Source organism: Stenella coeruleoalba (assembly GCF_951394435.1).
Source record: "Stenella coeruleoalba genome assembly, chromosome: 6".
NCBI lineage: Eukaryota > Metazoa > Chordata > Mammalia > Artiodactyla > Delphinidae > Stenella > Stenella coeruleoalba.
Window position 1 is genome coordinate 69,739,423 of NC_137151.1, and position 21,100 is coordinate 69,760,522.

Genomic DNA, 21,100 nt, shown 5'->3' on the forward strand with positions numbered 1-21,100 from the left:
AAGGCAAAGTAGAATGAAATAAAACTTCAAGTTTAAGACATACTCACTACCCCAATTCTGCCACTGCAATGAACTAATCACAGAAAAAGATTTGATTAGGAATGGATTATGATTAAAAGATTTCTCCTACTCCCAAATATTCCTGTACACAAAGGATCCTTATTCGTCTTAAATGATTTTAACTGTTCTAGTTTAAAGAGCAACAACTGGGGATGGAGAGGGTAGACTTAAGTCACTAAAAAATGAGGAAAAAATAAACAGGCAAGTGTGATCTACGACATCCCTTAGAGTCACATTAATATCAATACAACCAAGGAATACTGAATTATCTCTAAAATTCACATTACAACTGTTTAATTCTAGGATATATATGTAACATCCAATTTATTTACACACAAATATTTACATACAAATATTCATTTGTAGGCTGATATACACAATGTCTATTATTCAAAGCCCTTTCAAATGACCAAGTAGCTGAACATCTGCACATCTGCAGTAAACTTTTGTATGTGATGCTCGCAAAACGAAAATGATAAAGTTGAGTGATAAATTACTTACATGTACCTGGAACAGTGGAACTTGAAGAAATCCAGGTTGTATGAACAAAAGATGTAGGTAGATTCATAAAGACTAACGAAGACTTCTGGGCATTTTCAAAGAATTTAGAACAGTGGTTCTCAAAGTGTGGTCCATGGACCCCTGAGGGGTGTGCAAGTTTAAAGCATTATGTCATAATAATAATAAGATGCTATTGGTTTTTCTCACTGTGTTGACATTTGTAGTCATGGTACAAAATCAATGCTAAGAACTACCAGGATGTTAGCATGAATCAAGGTAGTGATGCCAAACTGTACTAATAATCATTGTTTACTTCACACACACATACAAAAACAGTAATCAAGTTTCACTTAACAATGTCCTTAATGAGAGTAAAAATTATTAATTTTATTAAATCTCAGCTTTGGGTACACATCTTTTTAATATGCTGGGTAAGGACACAGAAGTACATATAAAACACTTCTGCTACATACCAAAGTACAATAGTTGTCACGGAAAAGCATTTGAATTGCCAGCTGAACTAGCCACTTTTTCCATGGAGCACCATTTCTACTCGAAAGAACAACTGACATTCAAACCATGGTTATTTAATCTTTAGTATATGGCAGCCATTTTATTATAAACGATAAAATTCAGGCTTTCAAATTAAAATTAAAATTTTGGAAAACTTGTAACTGCCACCATGACCTTGACAGCTTCCCAATTTTTTTTTTAACATCTTTATTGGAGTATAATTGCTTTACAATGGTGTGTTAGTTTCTGCTTTACAACAAAATGAATCAGTTATATATATACATATGTTCCCATATCTCTTCCCTCTTGCGTCTCCCTCCCTCCCACCCTCCCTATCCCACCCCTCCAGGTGGTCACAAAGCACCGGACAGCTTCCCAATATTTAAAGACTTTTCTTATGAGATCTGTGGCGATATTAACATACGTGATTTTGTGCTGTTGTATAATAAAATGTGTCATAATTTAAAAGATCTGCATCACTCACTGAGAACTGGTATTCTCCAAATGACTCAAGGCATGCATGGGTAGGAGAGTCATTCAAAGTACAAAATAGACCAATGGACTTTAATGTGAGAGAAAAAGAGTCCATTGCTATAGTTGAAGATTCTACATTTCAATTAACTTTTAAGAAATTTCTATTTGTCAAGCTTTGATGTAGTATCAAAGAATAATATTCACAATTATCTGAAATGGTTATTAAAGTACTCTTCCTTTTTCAAACCACATATCTGTATAAGGCCAGATTTTCTTCATCTCACCCAAATCAACATATTGCAAAAAATTAAGTGTACAGCAAATATAATCCAGCTATCCCCTATTATGCCAGATATTAAAGAGATTTGCAAAATATAAAATAATCCCACTCTTATTAAGTATTTTGTTTTAGAAAATATAATTATTTTTCAAAAATATGTTAACATATAATGGGTTTATCACTGTTATTTTAAAATGCATTAAGAATAAATTTTTTAGTCTTAGTTTAAATTTCTAATATGGTAAATATTGATTGATCTTAACCTACATAAACACAAGTTTTCGGTATATTTAATAATTTTAAGAATATAAAAGAGTCTTCAGACCAAAAAGTTTGAGAACTGCTGCTTTAGAGGTTATTAATCCCCACTCTTTTAAAGATAATTTTCCACCTTTCCACATGGAGACAAGTGGCTGGAAAAATTGCATTCTTTTTTAAAAAAATGAATTTCTCTAGGGGATATAAAGAGAGATAGCTGAGTGAGAAAGACTACAGCAGTTAGAAAAAGGAACCAGCATTCTTTGGACACTGTGCTGTTTCCAGACCTGGGGCAGGAAATAGAAGAGATAAGCCAGGAACATCCTTCATATCATACCAGATAGCATAAAACTATCAAAGACTACTAGTGTGGTATCAAAAGAGATCCAAAAAGTATCACCAATCGCCTTTAGAGGATGCCAATGAACCATCTCACTATTGTGCCAACTTTATCCTAGGAAAATGCCAATATATCCCATTTTTTTGTATTCCACCCAAATGCCCAAGAGGGGGGAAAAAGCTCAAGTCAGAAAAGTGTTTCAATGGAATTCTTATTTAGTAAAAATAAGATCCTGTAACCTTTAAATACATTTTTTAAAGTCCAGATAAAATACTGATACATTGATGCTAATAAACAGTAAGCATGCACTTTCCAACCGTATTTCCCTTACCATACATAAATCACCTTCAAAGAAACCCACACAAAACATCTATCTTTACGAACCAAGCAAAATCACAACTTCTCTGACTAAACGAGATCTCTCTTTCCCTCTGAACTCTATCCCTAAGAAATGCTTGTGAACCTCAAAGTAATTACCATGAGTACTTTGTTCAAAAACAGAATGTGAAGATTTCCTTGAAATAACTAGGTTCTAAGGCAAAGGAGACTAAAGACTTGAAACATGGTACCATTTATAGTCAATTTAACTAAAAATGTACAGAACACATGAGATAATGGTTAAAAGGAAGGGCTTTAGATCAAAGAGCCCAAATTCAACTTCCAGTTCTGCCATTTACTAACCTGAGTTATTTAACCTCTCTAATTGTTTCTCTAGTATGTAAAATGGGAATAGTAGTGCATACTTCAAGTAAACCTTGTGAAAAATTAAATGAGGTAACAGATGTAATAATAAAGCTTTCAGATGCTGCCTATAACATATTAATCCTCAATAAATAAAGCTTCTGGTAATAGTACTTGTAATTCTTCATGTCATGTAAAGGGAAAGAAAGGAGATGACAGGAAAATGCTGGGCAGAACAGTTCCTTCCACCACTGTCAAGGGATATCATCATCAGTCCAGTAAAGATTAGCTACCACTCTGCCTTAGCTGGTATGGGACAGTTATCAAAAATGATAGGAAAATACAATATATAAATATGTACATATATTTTCACAGACACCAGGGTTAAGTATACCATCTGAAATAACATTAACTTTGTTTCCTTCATTTATTTCCTAATAAAATATTACCTAACAAGTCATTTAGTGAAAAAACATAGTGATGCTTATAACATAATCCTTCTATGTAAATACTCAGTCTAAATCTTCTATTTGCAAGTAAAATATGCCAGTCTCCTAATGCCTCTCAAGTCAAACGAAGCAAACTTTAAAATTCTCATCCACGAATTACAATGTTAGCAAAGAAAGGCTGACAGAAAGAACAAAAACGGATTATAACAAAGAAGGATTCAAATTCAAATTCAAATTATAGTCTGGTCTTAATTTACATCAAATTTAACTCAGAGATTAACCACAAAACCCTGCCAAGAAAAGCAAACCAGGTACAAACCAATCCCCTGGTAAATTCCAGTGCGTTCAAGCTCCTCCATTCTCTTCCAACAACTGTTCTCTAGGAACAGTCCCACTCTTGGGGCTTCGCCAACTGTTTTCTTATCAAAGTCACTCAGCTTTTCCCCTTTACTCTCCATAGGGTAAATAGTTACCATGTAATCTTATTTCACTGATTTATGTACACTTTAAGTTGTTCCCAATATACGCTGTACAACGGGTATTTACAGTTGGTTAAATGGGGTATGGTAATCTCTATAAAAAGCAAATTCAAGAAACCCTATTGAAAATCAACATGGCAATGGCTAGCAAGAAATGAAATGTAAAAGAAGTGTATCCTTTGATTCATTAATTTCTCTCCAATAAATATTTCTTAAGCAAATAATACAATAAAGGCAAAAAGACATGAATATTCACTCACTGAGAGTTATCTATCATAGTAGAATAACTGAAAACATATTCAGTATCTAGGAAATGATAAATCATAGATCACTGACAATATTATCCTCTCATTAAAAATTATTAATATTAAAGCTATTCTAAAACAAGAAAAATATTTTATGATATAATTTTAAGCAATAAAATAGCTTTAGGAAGTAAACATAGGGTAGCAATTAAAGTATGGGTTTTGCTAAAAATCTTCACTCTGCCACTCAGTAGCTGTGTGATTTTCCAAAGTTATTTAAACTCCCTGAGACTCAGTTTCCTCATTTCTAAAATGGGCTAATAAGATCTAACTCATAGGGTTCTTGGGAGAATCAAATGAGAGCGCTGTAAAGCGCCTCCTCCTAACTCAATAAATTCCTTTCCCTGTTACTCAACTGATTCCTTCCTATTAATACAACCATGAGTTTATAAATAGCAGATCATATCTCAATGGTGATTATAATAAGACTGGGGTTCTATATTTAAAATCAAAACCTGCAGTAAAGTTCCTTAATGGGGCTTTATTTTCCTCAGTTCTTTAAAATAAAATATCAGCACTTGGTCTGACTGTAACCCTTAATATACCAATGTTTCAATTGTTTTTAAAAATTGTATTCAAAATAATTTAAATTAGTTTTTTCCCAAACATTTTACTCATAATACACAAATCAGAATTCAGTCTGAATATACAAAAATGGAAAAAACAAATTAGGAAAATGGGTGGAGTACATTCAACCCCCTACATTTTCACACTAAAGCTTTATTAAAATGTGAACAATAAATTTAGTTGCGGGTGAGGGAGAACACTATTCTCAGAAAGCTATAAATTAATGTATAACCATTGTTTCAGTTCTATCCATCTGACACCCTGGCATACAAGAGAAGACCTTCACAACTGGCCTAAAGAGAAGGTGGACACAGTTGTCCCTTTCAACTCAGGGAAGGGGGAAGAGGAACAAAACCACCTTCACCTGACCCAACTCTTTTCCTATGTGATGTGCAAAATATCTAAACGTCTGGTGGAACAACGGGGTCTTCTTTAGGTCCCAATGGCAAGAACTGAGTCAGTCAAATCCAGGCCAGCCAGGCAACGTTCCTTCCTCCCTCCTACACTGGGAGCAAGGACAGCAAAGACAGTGTTAGGGTGGGAGGAGAAGATGCACCAGGAAGGAGACGTCACAGACCTGGACAAGATAATTCCAGGTTCACGGGCAGCCTGGGGGTTCTGAGGAGACACCTTGACCTCACCAGTGGAGAGAAGAGGAATCTTCCAGTTCCAAAGGACTAGTGCTGCTACACAACCTACAGCCCTTAGAGGAAGCCCTGTCTTTCCCTCAACTGCCTCGGCTGGCAACCCGTAACCTCAAAATTTTAAGTCACTGATGCAGGAAAACTGTATCAGGTCCACAATGGGCGGTTATGGGTGTCAATGTCAAATCTGCAGAGGGACAAGTTATGAGGAAATTGAAGACTCACACTGTGATAAAAAACAAGTGTTCATCTGATTTCATTCATGCAAGTCAAGTATAACAATGAATACACTGGTTTTCAAAACCAAATCAGTCTCAAACTTACATTTTTAACTTAACATAATGACAATGTTCTGACAACTAAGAAAAATGTGGTTCAAAATTTAATGTTTAAAAGATCAAGAGACTCTCCAGGACCTTAGAAGTTGCCCTTCCATCCCTGAGTGATTTCAACTCGTTAGTGAGAGAAGAGTTTTAAAAAGAATCCATATAGTTGCTATTTTGAGCAGAGGACAGGAAAGGAGACCTCTAAAACATGTTGGAAAAGACAATCTAGAAAAAAAATGAGAACGCCTCAAGCACCTAAAGTAGATATAAGACCACCATGAATATGAGGATATGTTCAAGCAATTAAATTGTAAACAGCTAGTAGATTACTGCATACAACATTACAATGTATACAATATTACAATGCAAACTAGAAGGAACTGTTTCCTACTGCTGCATTATTTCCACAGTAAACAGAAGTTGATTATTAGAATCCATTGTATATGTAGATGAGAACCACTGCATAATTACTTAACCCATTGAATTTGTACCGAAGAAACAAAGGAAACATATGTTTTTTGGTCAGATTGTTTACTGCAATCCAATACTAGATTAATTTAATAAATACTGCTGAAAAAGAAAATTACAGGACCCAAAGGAAAAAAAAACCATTATTTTAGGATACAATCAAAGACAGCTTTATATTGGCAATTTGTGTTTAGGCAAAAATGCGTGACTCATTTTAAACTCTTAAATGACGTGCTTGTGAGGAAGGGGGGAGGTGGTCTCTTGAAAAACAGTAATTTATGTTCATGGTAATTAAAGGTGATTTACAAAACATATAAACATCTAACTTAACCTAAAAGGGGGGATGGCAATTAAATGAAAGCCTTTTCACCTTCTCATTTAGCAGTTCAATAAAGTGGTAGTGCCTTGAGGGTTACAACTAGAAAGGCAACTTAAAACCTATTTCTTCCATCAATGTTACCTTCATCCCTTTTTAGCAAACACAGGCAACAAAACTATAGGAGCCCTCTGGAATCTTACTGTTAAAGCTCTAACTAAGCAATTTAGGCATATGAAATTTAAACAGATATAGAGTAACTGCAATACAAAACTGAGTGAAGACGCGTCTGCCATTGATAACAAAGGAGAAAGGATAAGGCTTTATTTTTCCTGGCCAAAAATTCTAACCATCTGCACAGAAATCATCTACATAGATTAATCTTAATTCTATCCCGTAAGAATTTGTCTGCCCAGTTTGAGAAGGGTAAGCCCAAAAGAGAAGTAAAATCAGTCAAGGGTTTAAAATCATCCTGGGGTGTGGGGGAATGACAGACACACTTCCTAAGAATTATAAAACTGCAGAGATCTTTCAAAATAAAAAGAAATGACATCAAAATCGAACTACAATTAGCAATTATTCCCTAAATGGAAATATTCTACTTACTGACGTAGACTCCTTTTTTTAAGGAAAATAAACATTGGAAAGTAAATTCAAATAGAAACTAAATTCCTCCCTGTAATCAGGAGAAGAAAATAAGCATATATGCTTTCAGATTTTAAAGAAAAGAAAAGAAATAGAGTGAAATCTGATAAAACCAAAACTGCCTTCTTATTAGAGATGATGGAAAGGGGGTGAGGATAAATACATAATTAACTTACAATTTTATGTGGACTATGGAATGACACTAATTTTTTTCTAAAGCACAAGTTTTTGTACCTAAATTGCACATAATTCAATCTATTTTAAGGGAATACTTTTTGATATCAAGTAGATGGCTACTGATTATATCTCAAACAACAATGGGCTGGCATGGCTAGCAAGGGTTTCCCTTTGCTTTGACAAATTAACAAAGGAATTTTGTTTAGAGGACTGCACTGGGCATATTAAAACAACTGGTGTAAAGACAATAAAAATGTTAAGAATCTATTTAGAAGACTATGCTTCTTTTCCTATTATCATTCTTACTCTTGGGGGGAAAAAAACCCAGATGAAATGAAATAATGAGCTCTCAATGACCTTAACCCAATCTTTTCATCGTTCAAAGCCCAGCTCAGGTTAGGGGGTCAATTCCTGGCTCTACCTGGCAAGGGCACAGATAAAGCTCCCACAACCTCCCAGGGTAGAAGGAGGAAGCTGGATAATATCGCCTTACCAAGAATACATGGAATGGGGGAAGAGATACCTGCACAAAAAGGAATTAGTTTGTTATTAGAACAAAAAGGTATAAAGGCAGTCCTGACTTCCCCACAGCCTCCTCTTCTCCCCTCAACACACACACACACACACACACACGCACACACACACACTTTCACTACATAACAGTAAGGTATCTTAGAAATGCACATTTTTTTTCTTACCCAAAATGTATTCACTTAAAGGTGACAGAGACAGTAGGATTTGTGGAAAACATGAAAGAAAAAGGGAGTGATGGAATGTGGAATTAGTATATAATGTAAACAAAATAAAATAAAACTGGAAAATCTTAGGTATTTTTACTCTATGAAATTCTTTCATTTTGTTTTCCTTCTAAATTACTTACAGGGGTTTTTTGTCTGCTAAAGATTCAAACAGAGAAAAATATTTTTGAAAATAATCAAAATTAATTTTCAGAACTACATTATCTTTCTTTTCTTTCAAAATAAAACCAGGCTTACAGGCTATTTTTCTAATTACAAAATAATACCTGGCCAGAATATATTTAGTTTGAGAACATTTGTGACAACAGAAAGGCAGGAAAAAAAGCAGTGAAAATTACTTATATTCCCTCTAACAAAATGTAACTATTGCTAGCATTTTTGCATATATTTTTGCAGATTTTCTATGTGTTTGTATTTTACTAAAAATAAGATCACATTATAAATGTTCTTTCGCAGTCTTATGTCTGCATGTAATAATATATGGTGATGGTATTTTCATTCAATGACCACAGAGTTACATTAACATTTTTAAAGACTGCAAAATATTATGCAGTATAGATGTTGTATAAATTATTTTTCTAACATCTTTATTGGAGTATAATTGCTTTACAATGGTGTGTTAGTTTCTGCTTTCTAACAAAGTGAATCAGCTATACGTGTACATATATCCCCACATCTCCTCCCTCTTGCGTCTCCCTCCCACCCTCCCTATCCCACCCCCCTAGGTGGTCACAAAGCACCAAGCTGATCTCCCTGTGAAACGCAAGTATTTTTATGGCAGAACAGACCATACAAATATAATGTGTGGGAGCTCTCAATGAAGTACTTCTTTAACAACAGAACCCACTAATTTAGTTACCTGAGAGTAAAATTCTTAACTAAATCATCCTGGCAGAACTAACTTGATTAGCCCAGCTTAAAAATCAAACATTTTACAGAGATGGCAGAAGATCACTGACAACTCCTGAATCACTGCATTCTAAGCCAAAGCCATCTTCTCCTTAATTTAATACAGAACTCCTGAGAATTTTATTTGAATCATTTGTGCATACCTTATATTGGTATTTAAATAAGAAAATTCCTCATGTTTTAAAAATCAGAGTAATACATGCTCACTTTTTAAAAAGCCAAGGATCTAAAAAGGAAAGTCACCCACCTCTCTCTCCATCCCAATTCTATTCTCCCAAAAACCTATGAACAGTTTGATGTATCTCTTCAAATTTCTTTCTATGAATATAGTGTAGAGCTGAGCTATCTAATACTATAGCCACTAGCCACATGAGGCTATAAAATACTTGAAATGTGGCTAGTCCAAACGGAGATGTGCTCTAAGTATAAATTACACACCAGATTTCAAAGACATGGCACCAAAAATATATCAATAATTTTTCATATTGACTACATGCTGAAATAATATTTTTGATAGATTAAATATATGTTATTAAAGTTAATTTCACTTTTTACTTTTTTAATGTGGCTATCAGAAAATTTTAATTAGATACATAGCTCACATTATATTTCTATTGGTCAGCACTGGTACAAAGGCTAATGGTGCAGGTTTTGGAGTCAGACTTGCCTTACTGAGTACTACTCCCAACTATACCATCTACCAGCTATGTAACCTTGGACAGATGTTCTAACCCCTCTGTACCTACTTCTGACTTGTTCTGAGAATTGAATGAAATTCCTCACAAAAACCACTTAGCACAGAGCCTGGCACATAGTAAGTACTTAATAATATTTCCTGGCAACAAAAGAATAAAACTATAACCTAATTCTTTTAAAATCACTATACGGCACCTGTCTCTTCAGAAAAGTCTCCAGTTATACCTGTAGGTCACTACTGTGCAGAGCAGGTAGTCTCTGAAAAACAATGTATACCAAGCACTTGAATTTTCTTTCTCTCTCTTTCACACACACACACACACACACACACACACACACACACACACACAAATACATGGATCTTGAACATGTTTACTATATGGATCCTAAACGCTTTTTTTTTTGGCCGCACCGCGCGGCATGCAGGATCTCACTTCCCCCACCAGGATTTGAACCCGCGTGGAAGCAGAGTCTTAACCACCAGACGACCAGGGAAGTCCCACAGATCCTAAACATTTAGATCTAAAAATGTACAAAAGCAGTGTGGTATGGTGAAAACCTGGAAAGAAAAAAGGACTTAAAGAAGAAAGATGGGGGAGTTCCCTGGCATCCCAGTGGTTAGGGCTCGGCGCTTTCACTGCTGGGTCCGGGTTCTATCTCTGGTGGGGGAACCAAGATCCCAGAAGCCACGCTGCTCGGCCAAATAAAGAGAGAGAATAAGGATGGACTCTATGCGCAGTATACTAGCTATGTACCCTAGCAAAACTGCTTAGCCTCTCTCTCTCAGTATCCTCATCTGTACAGCTGGGATAACACCAATCCTGCAGAATTGTTAAGATTAAATAGAATAATATATTAGAACGAATCGACCATAGTACCTAATTCATACTAGGTACTGAATAATCACATCTCTTCTTCTGGACATCAAAATAAAATGCCAAAACAATTCAGACAGGCTAATAATGTTAATGCTGAAGTGCTTGCCATGCCATAACTGCCTGTTCATACCCTGAAGAGGTAGTTTAAAAACATGCTGGCTGTATAGTCATCCCAGGTTCCCTACATTTTATCCCTTTAACAAGCAACTGGAGAACAGAACTCTGGAAAGAACAGGGCACCACATACCCCACCCTCCCATCATCACTACCAACATAATACACGCACACGCAAACACATACCAATTTAGCTGAAAATAATCAAGTTGTATTTGAAATTTTCTTTCCTATAACTATAAATGATTACATACTTTATAATTAGCAGTTCTATAAATCTGGACCTCCTATATATTTCTAAATTGGGAACAAAACTGTCCCATACCTCAGAAAACAGAACCTTTGTTTCCAGTCTACAAGGTCTTATCTCTAAGTAGCTGCTGAGAAACTAACAAGTTTTATCTATAAACAGCTTGACAGTAGGTGCAACGATAGAGCCAAAGGTGCTGTCCTTCAGATAACACACAAACACCTTAGCTTCCTATTGAAAAATCACTTCAAAACTTCTAATGCCAGCTTTAAAAAGCTAAGGATTCAGTGAAATCAATAGCCTCGTCATGTTCAAAGCTTTAAAAATTTAACAATAGGAAGTTACATTGCTTCTAAAACAAGTCATACGGCTCACAAAACCCTAGAGAAAAAAATAATCATTTTTCTAAATAGAAAACCTGTTACAAGTTACTGCATGTATATGAATTTTAAAAGAATTTGCTTCCCATAATATTGTCACTGTTTCCCTATTCTGCACTGAATCTTTGGCAAACAGTTTTATTTGAAGAGACTCCTGTTTACGCGAGATGTAAGAAAAGCCTATCCCTTCTTCACAAAGTCTCTCAAATTTGCTTTCCCTTCAACTGTCACTGACAGTTTTCTGAAATCCAGTCCTCATTATTTCTTTCGTGAAATACTATAAGAACCTCCTGGCAGTTCTTTTTGCCCCAAACTTCTTCCCACTAAAATCTGTTCAGAATGTGTTCATACATAGTTGATAGAGCATCAACTCTGTTAACTAAGTGACATAATCCTGTATATTATCCATGAAGTGGATAAAATCCAAATTTCTAACTTAACAAAACTACAAATTATCAATATCGATATACCCAATAGGGATGAATCTCACAGACATTATGGCGAGAGAAAGGGGGAAGGCACAAAAGAATACAGAATGTGCGATTACACTTATAAGAAGTTCAAGAATAAGCAAAACTAATCAATGATGATGTAAGTCAGAACAGTGATTACCCTGAGTGGGGAACTGACTGGGAAGGGTGACAGAAATGTTCTCTACCTTGATCTATGTGGTCGTTACACAAGTGTATATACATGTACAAATGCATCCAGCTATGCACTTCAGATTTGTGAATTTTATACTTTACTGTATTTTCTATCTCAAAAAAAAATAATGGAAAATCAACTAGAAAAAAACAGTTGTGAATATTTACCTGATTATGAGAAGGATAAGAACTTTCTAAGTATAAAGGTAATAGAAGAAATCAAAGGAAAAGACTGATAAAAGTATTTTCACGAAGATGACACATATAATATATCCCCATGTGTCTGCATTGTATGAACAAACTCTAGAACAGAGATCAGCGAACTAAGGCTTGTGCCCTATTTTTGTATGACCTTAGAGCTAAGAATGATTGTTACACTTTTTGAAGTGCTGCAAACACACACAGACACAAAGAACATGCAACAGAGCAAAATGTTTACTATCTGCCCCACTAAAGAAAAAAATTCCCCAAGCCTTGCTCTAAAAAATAACACAAAAAACTAATAAATGCCTCACTTATAAAGGCAAGACAGAGGAATCAGAATGTGAGTAGGAAAAAGATTTCTCAATGTATACCCCAATGTTACATCAATTTTCTTTTTGAACCATGTAAATGTTTTACCTATTCCAATATATGACCTGTCTAAAATTATTCAAAAAATTAAAACACTATTATCCCCTTGGAGATAAAGGAGGAGAATTTGGATGTATCTGATAGAATTCTAAGTGTATATACCCATTGGCCTAGTAATTACACTTCTAGGCATCTCTTAGAGAAATACCCAGACATGTACCAAAAACAAACAAAAAAACCTGTATAAGAATTCCATTAACAACATTCTGTTAAAAAAAAAAAAAGTCAGAAATGATAATGCCCATACAGTATGCTAAGTGAAATAAGTCAAAGAAAGACAAATATTGTATGATCTCACTTACATGTGGAATCTAAAAAAGCCAAACTCAAAGAAACAGAGAGAGTAGACTGGTGGCTACAGAGAGTAGACCCCAGGGGCTGGGGTGGGGGAAATGGGGAGATGCTGGTCAAAGGGTACAAACTTCCAGTCACAAGATGCCTAAGTTCTGGTGTCTAATGTAAAGCATGGTGACTATAGTTAACAATACTCTATTGCATGCTTGAAAGATGCTAAATGAATAATCTTAAATGTTCTCAACACACACAAAAAATGTTAATTATGTGATGTGATGGATGTGTTAACTAACCGTACTGTGGTAATCATTTCACAATACATACATATATCAAATCATCACGTTGACAATGTTATATGTCAATTATATCTCAATAAAGCTGGGAAAATAAATAAATAAATGCCCACAAATAGGAAGTACTAATTCAATAAACTCTGGTACTTTCATACTGTGGACAATGGTGCAGCAGTTAAAAAATAATAAAGCAGGGGGCTTCCCTGGTGGCGCAGTGGTTGAGAGTCCGCCTGCCAATGCGGGGGACGCAGGTTCGTGCCCCAGTCCGGGAGGATCCCACATGCCGCGGAGCGGCTAGGCCCGTGAGCCATGGCCGCTGAGTCTGTGCGTCTGGAGGCTGTGCTCCGCAATGGGAGAGGCCACAACAGTGAGGGGCCCGCGTACCGCAAAAAATTAAAAAATAATTAAATAATGAAGCATGAAATAAGCCAGTCACAATAGGATAAATATTGTATGATTCCATTCATATGAGGTACCTAGAGTAGTCAAATTCAGAGACAGAAAGTAGAACAGTGGCTGACAGGGGCTGGGGGAAGAAGGAATTGGAAGTTACAGTTTAATAGGTACAGAGTTTCAATTTGGGAAAATGAAAAAGTTCTGGAGATGGATGGTGGTGATGGGTGCACAACATGTGAATGTACTTAACATCACTGAATTGTACACTCAAAAATGGTTAAAACTGCAAATTTTATGTTATGAACACTTTACCACAATTTTTTTTAATTTATAATTTAAAAAATGTAGAAATTAAAAATCTAAGTTCACAAGAAAAACAATGAAGCAGCATTAAAAATAACAGTCTATTTGCACTCACACAGAATGATCGTTTATTTAAACTCCAAAATAATTCTTTAAGTACAGTATTACAATCCCCATTTTACATGAGAAAACTGAGGTTCAAAGACAAGGTGTTACTTTTTCACAGTTACACAGCTAGAAAGTAAGAACTGACAGTTACACAGGTTTGATTCTAAAACCCACATTCGTTCCACTTTACTCTAGGCACTAGACTGAAATAGCAGAAAAATAAAATAGTTGCTTTATGCTAACATGATTCTGATTTATTTTCCCTTTCATTATTATCTTTAATGTCATTTAAACAGTAACTAATTTTTAACAGACCACTTTGAAAAGTATATCCTGAACGTCATACCTCTGCGTTTCTGCTTCAAAGTGAATGAAGGCTAGTTTTTTTGGTTCATAAAAAAGCTAACTCAGCTTATGTGAATAACTAACCTATTAAGGAAATGTGGATAGTTTGCTTCAAAAAACTTTTAAAATAAACAAACACGGTATTTAGCTTTTTAAAACAAAATCTTCACAACAAAATTTTCCATAAAAGTGATATATACTAAGTATAATGGGTATCTGTTTTGTTTTCAAAAGCAGTTAATCCATTAAGTAATTTTTAGAATGTTAATTTCTATTTATTTTTTCCCAAACACTGGAAACTGTTATTTTTTTTTCTCAATGACATGATCAAGTAAGGAAAAGCAAAAACAAACAAAAAAAAAGGAAAATTATGAATTCATAAAGAATTTCTGTTCTATAGTTAATACATATAACTAGCAATGTATAACATACCCATATCTAGTCAGAGTTGTTTATCCAAAATCATAGGTGCCACACGGCAAAAGTATGGAGAAATTCCCACTTTTTAAAAGTTTTTAGTTTTTTAAATCATGCAAACCATTAAAAAAATGTTCTGTATGGTTCAAGAAACCTGAAAAGCAGTCAGCTGAAGAGTAACACATCTGGATCAAGAAATAATTTCTGCAGAATTTCAAAAGTTCAAAATACTTTGGGCAAGGGAGAATAATTAAGTAGGAAGATGATTATTTAGAACATCATCAACATTCAAAAACAGTTTGACACTTAGACCAAAGAAAGGAATATATACCTCAGATAAATAACTGCAGGCACATGAAAAAATGCTCAACATCGCTAATTATTTGAGAAATGCAAATCACAACTACAATGAGGTATCACCTCATTCCAGTCAGAATGGCCATCCTCAGAAAGTCTACAAATAATAAATGCTAGAGAGGGTGTGGAGAATAAGGAAACCTCCTACACTACAGGTGGAAATATAAACTGGTACAGCCACTATGGAGAACAGTATGGAGGTTCCTTAAAAAACTAAAAGCAGAGTTACCATATGAACCTGCGATCCCACTCCTGGGCATATATCTAGAGAAAACCATAATTTGAAAATCTACATGCACCCCGATGTTCACTGCAGCACTATTTACAATAGCCAAGACATAAAAACAACCTAAATGTCCATCAACAGATGAATGGATAAAGAAGATATAGTGTATAGTATCTATGTGTGTATATATATATATATATATATATATGTGTGTGTGTGTGTGTGTGTGTGTGTGTGTGTACACACACACACACAGGAATATTACTCAGCCGTAAATAAAGAATATTGCCATTTGCAGCAACCAACATGGATGGACCTAGAGATTATCATACTAGGTGAAGTTAAGCCAGACAGAGAAAGACAAATATCATATGATATTGCTTATATGTGGAATCTTAAAAAAAAAAAGATACAAATGAACTTATTTACAAAACAAAAATAGACCCACAGATAACAGAGCAATGCAAAAAGTTTCTAAAACCAGGGATTGTGAGACCAAAGCTATAGTCACGTGAATTTTAGACCAAGAATTTTCAAACTGTTAAATGTTGCCTTTATGTTGGAAATAAATGTCTTCAGAAACTTGAAAAAAAAAAAAAAAGATCAACAGACATAGGAAACAAACTTATGATTACCAAAGGGGAAGTGGGGTGGGGGGAGAGGGATAAATTAGGAGTTTGAGGTTAACATATACATAAAACAGATAACCAACAAGGACCTACTGTATAGCACAGGGAACTATACTCAATATTCTGTAATAACCTATAAGGGAAAAGAATCTAAAAAAGTATATATATATATATATATACACACACACACACACACACATATATATACATGTATATATGTATGTATAACTGAATCACTGTGCTGTACACGTAAAACTAACACATTATAAATCAACTATATTTCAATAAAAAATTAAAGAAATTTAATGAGACCTCAAAAAAACTTTAAAAATACAATAAAACAAAAGTATGAAAAAAAACATTAAAAATGCAACTCAACTGAATAACTCCTGTAAACACTTTAATTTGCCTCCCTGCCCCAAGTCTCCATTCAAAATTTTATACTTAAGTCATCAGAGAAGAAAATCCTTAATATAGTGGACATGGTGAATCCCCAGCTACCTCCCAGGATCTTTTCCATCACTTCTACTCCTCGTTATTAATCCTATCCACGCTGACAATTCCTTCATTGTGCTAGGGCCTTTGAAACAAGCCATTTACTCTGAATAATCAATCTCTCCTTCCCTCCTGCTGCTAACTTATTAGCCCTCACCCAACCTTTACCTCTCAGCAAAATCATCACTTCCTCAAGGTAACACCACACACACACACACACACACACACACACATACTGTCTCTGTTCTCTGTACGCAACTGGAGAATGACATCTAGTGTTCATGTGACCATTTATTCAATGTCTGTCTCCTCCACTGGACTGTAAACTCCATAAAGGAGGGTCATTTTCTTTTTACTCACCATTACATCCCTTAGAATCTAGCACACTAAAAAGAGAAGCTCCACAAATAATGTGTCAAATGAATAAAACAGAGTGGTCTAAAGATTCAAAGTCATTAAGAGGTACCAACAACTAGGTATAAAATAAGTAAGTTACAAGGATGTAATGTACAGTACAGGGAATATAGTCAGTATTTTATATCTTTATATGAAGTGTAATACATAAAAATATTGAATCAGTATATTGTACACCTGAAACTATATTTTTTAAGTCAACTATACTTCAATTAAAAAGAGTGCTTGTTAAAATAACTAGATTTAAAAGTTAAAAAAAAAGATTTAAAGCCAACAAACCTGTCAGAATAACTATTTACATTTAAAACAAGTATAAATTTTTGATGCAAAGTATATATTTACATCCATCTAATAACCAAGGGAAATAAACAAGGTGAGGGGAAAATTAACCTTTAAGAATCAAACTAACAGAGACAAACATAACATTAATAAATTAAAACTCTGTAATAACCACAACTTACCATTAAAAATTTTTTCTCTCTGTTTTCAGAAGTTCTAATGAAAAGCTTTACAGTGCCCTGAACACACGAATACATATCATCCTACACTGTCCCTTTCCTTAGTAGTTTAAACCAACTGTATAAAACAAAAATAGATGACTTCCCTAGTGGCACAGTGGTTAAGAATCCGCCTGCCAATGCAGGGGACACAGGTTCGATCCCTGGTCTGGGAAGATCCCACATGCCATGGTGCAACTAAGCCCGTGCGCCACAACTACCGAGCCTGTGCTCTAGAGGCTGCGAACCACAACTATCGAGTCCACGTGCCACAACTACTGAAGCCTGCATGCCTAGAGCCCGTGCTCCGTAACAAGAGAAGCCACTGCAATGAGAAGCCCTCGCACCACAACAAAGAGTAGCCCCCACTCGCCGCAACTAGAGAAAGCCCGTGAGCAGCAATGAAGACCTAATGTAGCCAAAAGTAAATTAATTAATTAATTTTTAAAAATAGAGAAACTAAAAGATATTAACATAAAAAATGGATTTTTCACACCAAAATTAAAATGAAGTAAAGAAATAAAACAAGTTTCAAACATGCTAATAATAAGCAAATAAGTAAACAATTCACAAGTACGTCTTTTTTTAAGTCCAAATACAATAATGTAATTACACATTTATTAACATTATTAATCAATATCTGTTTCCACCACTAGACTAGAAGCTTCATAAAACGAGAAACTGTATTAGATTCTGCTACCCACTATATATTTCCAACACCCAGAACAGAAAAAACATTTACTATTTAATTAACGAATATTAAATAAACAAATGAACTGCATTTCTGGTGACTTTAAGACGTTTGAAGAAAATAACCTTTATAAAGAGTAATATTAAAGATAAAATTTTATTTCACACTCATATTTAATAACCAGTTGAAGATGAAAATATACCATAATTTGGAATTAAAGAATTCTCACTTTTCATAGCTTCAAAGTAATCACTTTATCCTTTTATTCTCTTCAAGTCTTTGTTATTGCCTGTAATTCTACAAAGGTTTTTAAAAAATTCTTGTTATAAATGTATCATTCTGTGTTCTGTGCACTATACAATAATATATACTGTATTTCATCAATTCTAAGGTGCATATTTTCACAGTTTAACATATTTCAAATCAATCACTATAAGAAACCATGTTACCTAGTTTAACTGGATTTTTTTCCCTTTCTTAACAACAGTATCTTTAGCCTGAATGAAATACAATAAAGTATGTATGCTCCTAACCAAATTCATTTTCCCCTAAAGGTTAGAAAAACATATCAGATGAATATTATACAAGAGACAACAAAACCAAAGACTTTATTACATATATGAATGGTTTCAGGCTATTCTCAGGAACTTATCATCACCCGAAACTGCTCCAGCTCTGAAAATTTTAAGTCAAATATCCCTCTCAACCACACACCCGCTTACAGCCAACATACCTGTTACTGAACCTCATCAGGAAATAGATCCTTCCACTTTTCAGTCCTTTCCTACCTTCACTGCTACCCTATGGTAAGCTCTATCCCACACATCAGTTCAATCACTCACACCCCAACCTTCAGTTCTCTTGGCCCCCATCCTCCTGTCATACCTGCCCTATCAAGACTACTTCCTTAAAGACATCCCTATCTGGATGTCCCTGGTACACATTCAAAAAACTGTCCCAAACTGAACCCTTTGACTCTGCCAAGACTTGCTGCTCCTTCTGTATTTAACATCTCAGTGAGTAGCATCAAGAGTCATTCAATTGGCCCAGTCCAGAAACCCAGTTGTCACACTTGATTCTATCCTCTCTTTGAAACTCTCACATCAGTCACCAGAACCAGTGAAAAAACAAACTGTCAGGAAAACAGAGGCTCCCGCCAATGTACAGACATTAGGTAACACTACTCAACATAACTGAAACCCCACACACACAAACATATAACCTTATTCTTTGCCTACATTCCAAACCCTTCCAGAAGGTGTCTCCAAACCTTCATCCAAGTAAAGCTACCTAGACCAGTGCTTCTCAAACTACCTGTTATGGGCTTTTGTAAAATACAATAAAAATGAATTACTAGGCAAATGAATTTTTTAAAAGACATACATAAATACTAGCACAATATTTTAATTAAATTCAAATGACCAAAAAATTACTCAAATTTTCTAAATGCTCACTCTCAATTGTTTATAGTTATCTGTCAAGGGCCAGTAACAAACAAAAGCACTGAACCAGACCCCACCTCTAATTTATGTTTCCTTCGTTTGCTCATTATAATATTATTAATATTATTACCATAAAGTACAGTCTTGACCTGAGCCTTAACCTAAAACTTTCTATTTTGTCAGAGAATTACTTTGTTCTTGGTTCACTTCTACAGTCAAAAGAACACAAACCAACATATAGTTCTACTTATTTTCTCTCTGCTTTATATCCCTCTCTCCATCAAGGACTAGCTGATCTATAGTCTCTCCTTAATCCTTTCATCTTTAGTAAATAACCTGGATGATTTTCTTTCCTCTGAAGTAACGGTATCCCCTCCTCTATCAATTCTGCCTTTTCAACACATGGAAAAGCAAAAATGCAGACAAATTCCACAAGTTAAGAAAATTTCAAAATGCCTTTACAATCAACAAAAGTACTTCTGCATAAAAACACTTTTCAATGGGTCTAATCCAGAATGGGATAAAATTCAATTACAAAATGACAGCAACACAGCATATTACTATGGAATAAGCCTTCTCATATGGAGATGATACTTAATCACATTAAGTCACAATCAACAGACAAATCCACAATTCACCTTGTGAAGCTAAGCAAACTTTATTTTATTAATTATTTATTAATTTTACTTTCACAATAATGGAAAGAAAACACGGATCATAATGAAATCAATCAATTAAATAAACAACTGTACTTACGTGTTAGATGAAAGATTCCATCACAGGCACTAATATGAGATAAAAAGGCATTTCCCAGGCCTTGCCCATTGTGAGCTCCTTTCACAAGGCCAGCAATATCCACTACATTTAGAAAAGCAGGAATTTTGCTGAAAAACAAAAGATGATTTTAATATAAAATAGTACTAAGAACCTGTTTATTAACCAAATGGCTTTCCCAAACATGTTACATGAATTAATTCTTTCCTTTCTAGAACAATGTTTATTAGACTCTCAAATGAATTAAAAAAATTTAAACAAGAAATAATCTTTTAAAACATTAGGACTTTCTGGGGCTTCCCTGGTGGCGCAGTGGTTGAGAGACCGCCTGCCGATGCAGGGGACACGGGTTTGTGTCCCGGTCCGGGAAGATCCCACATGCCGCGGAGCGGCTGGGCCCGTGAGCCATGGTCGCTGAGCCTGTGCGTTCGGAGCCTGTGCTCCGCAACGGGAGAGGCCACAACAGTGAGAGGTCCGCGTACCGCAAAAAAACAAAACAAAAAAAAATTAGGACTTTCGGGCTTCCCTGGTGGCGCAGTAGTTGAGAGTCCGCCTGCCAATGCAGGGGACACGGGTTTGTGTCCCGGTCCGGGAAGATCCCACATGCCGCGGAGCGGCTGGGCCCGTGAGCCATGGCCGCTGAGCCTGCGCGTCCGGAGCCTGTGCTCCGCAAT

At 35.2% G+C, this 21,100-nt stretch overlaps 1 protein-coding gene across 5 annotated transcripts in view; it reads right to left on the reverse strand.

The window, feature by feature from the left end:
• The window catches only part of OLA1 (Obg like ATPase 1), a 220,717-nt gene that overhangs the window by 169,190 nt on the left and 30,427 nt on the right, over positions 1-21,100 (reverse strand). For 4 of the 5 annotated variants that reach the window (XR_013828787.1, XR_013828788.1, XM_079924677.1 and 1 more), the window contains exon 4: positions 20,409-20,536. Coding sequence is in view for 3 of the 5 variants with exons in the window: in XM_079924677.1 (XP_079780803.1) it covers positions 20,409-20,536 (128 nt within the window). In the remaining 2 variants the exon portion in view is untranslated. Of the gene's footprint in view, positions 1-561; positions 703-20,408; positions 20,537-21,100 lie in introns of all 5 variants that reach the window. The other variant, XM_079924678.1, reaches the window with a different exon arrangement.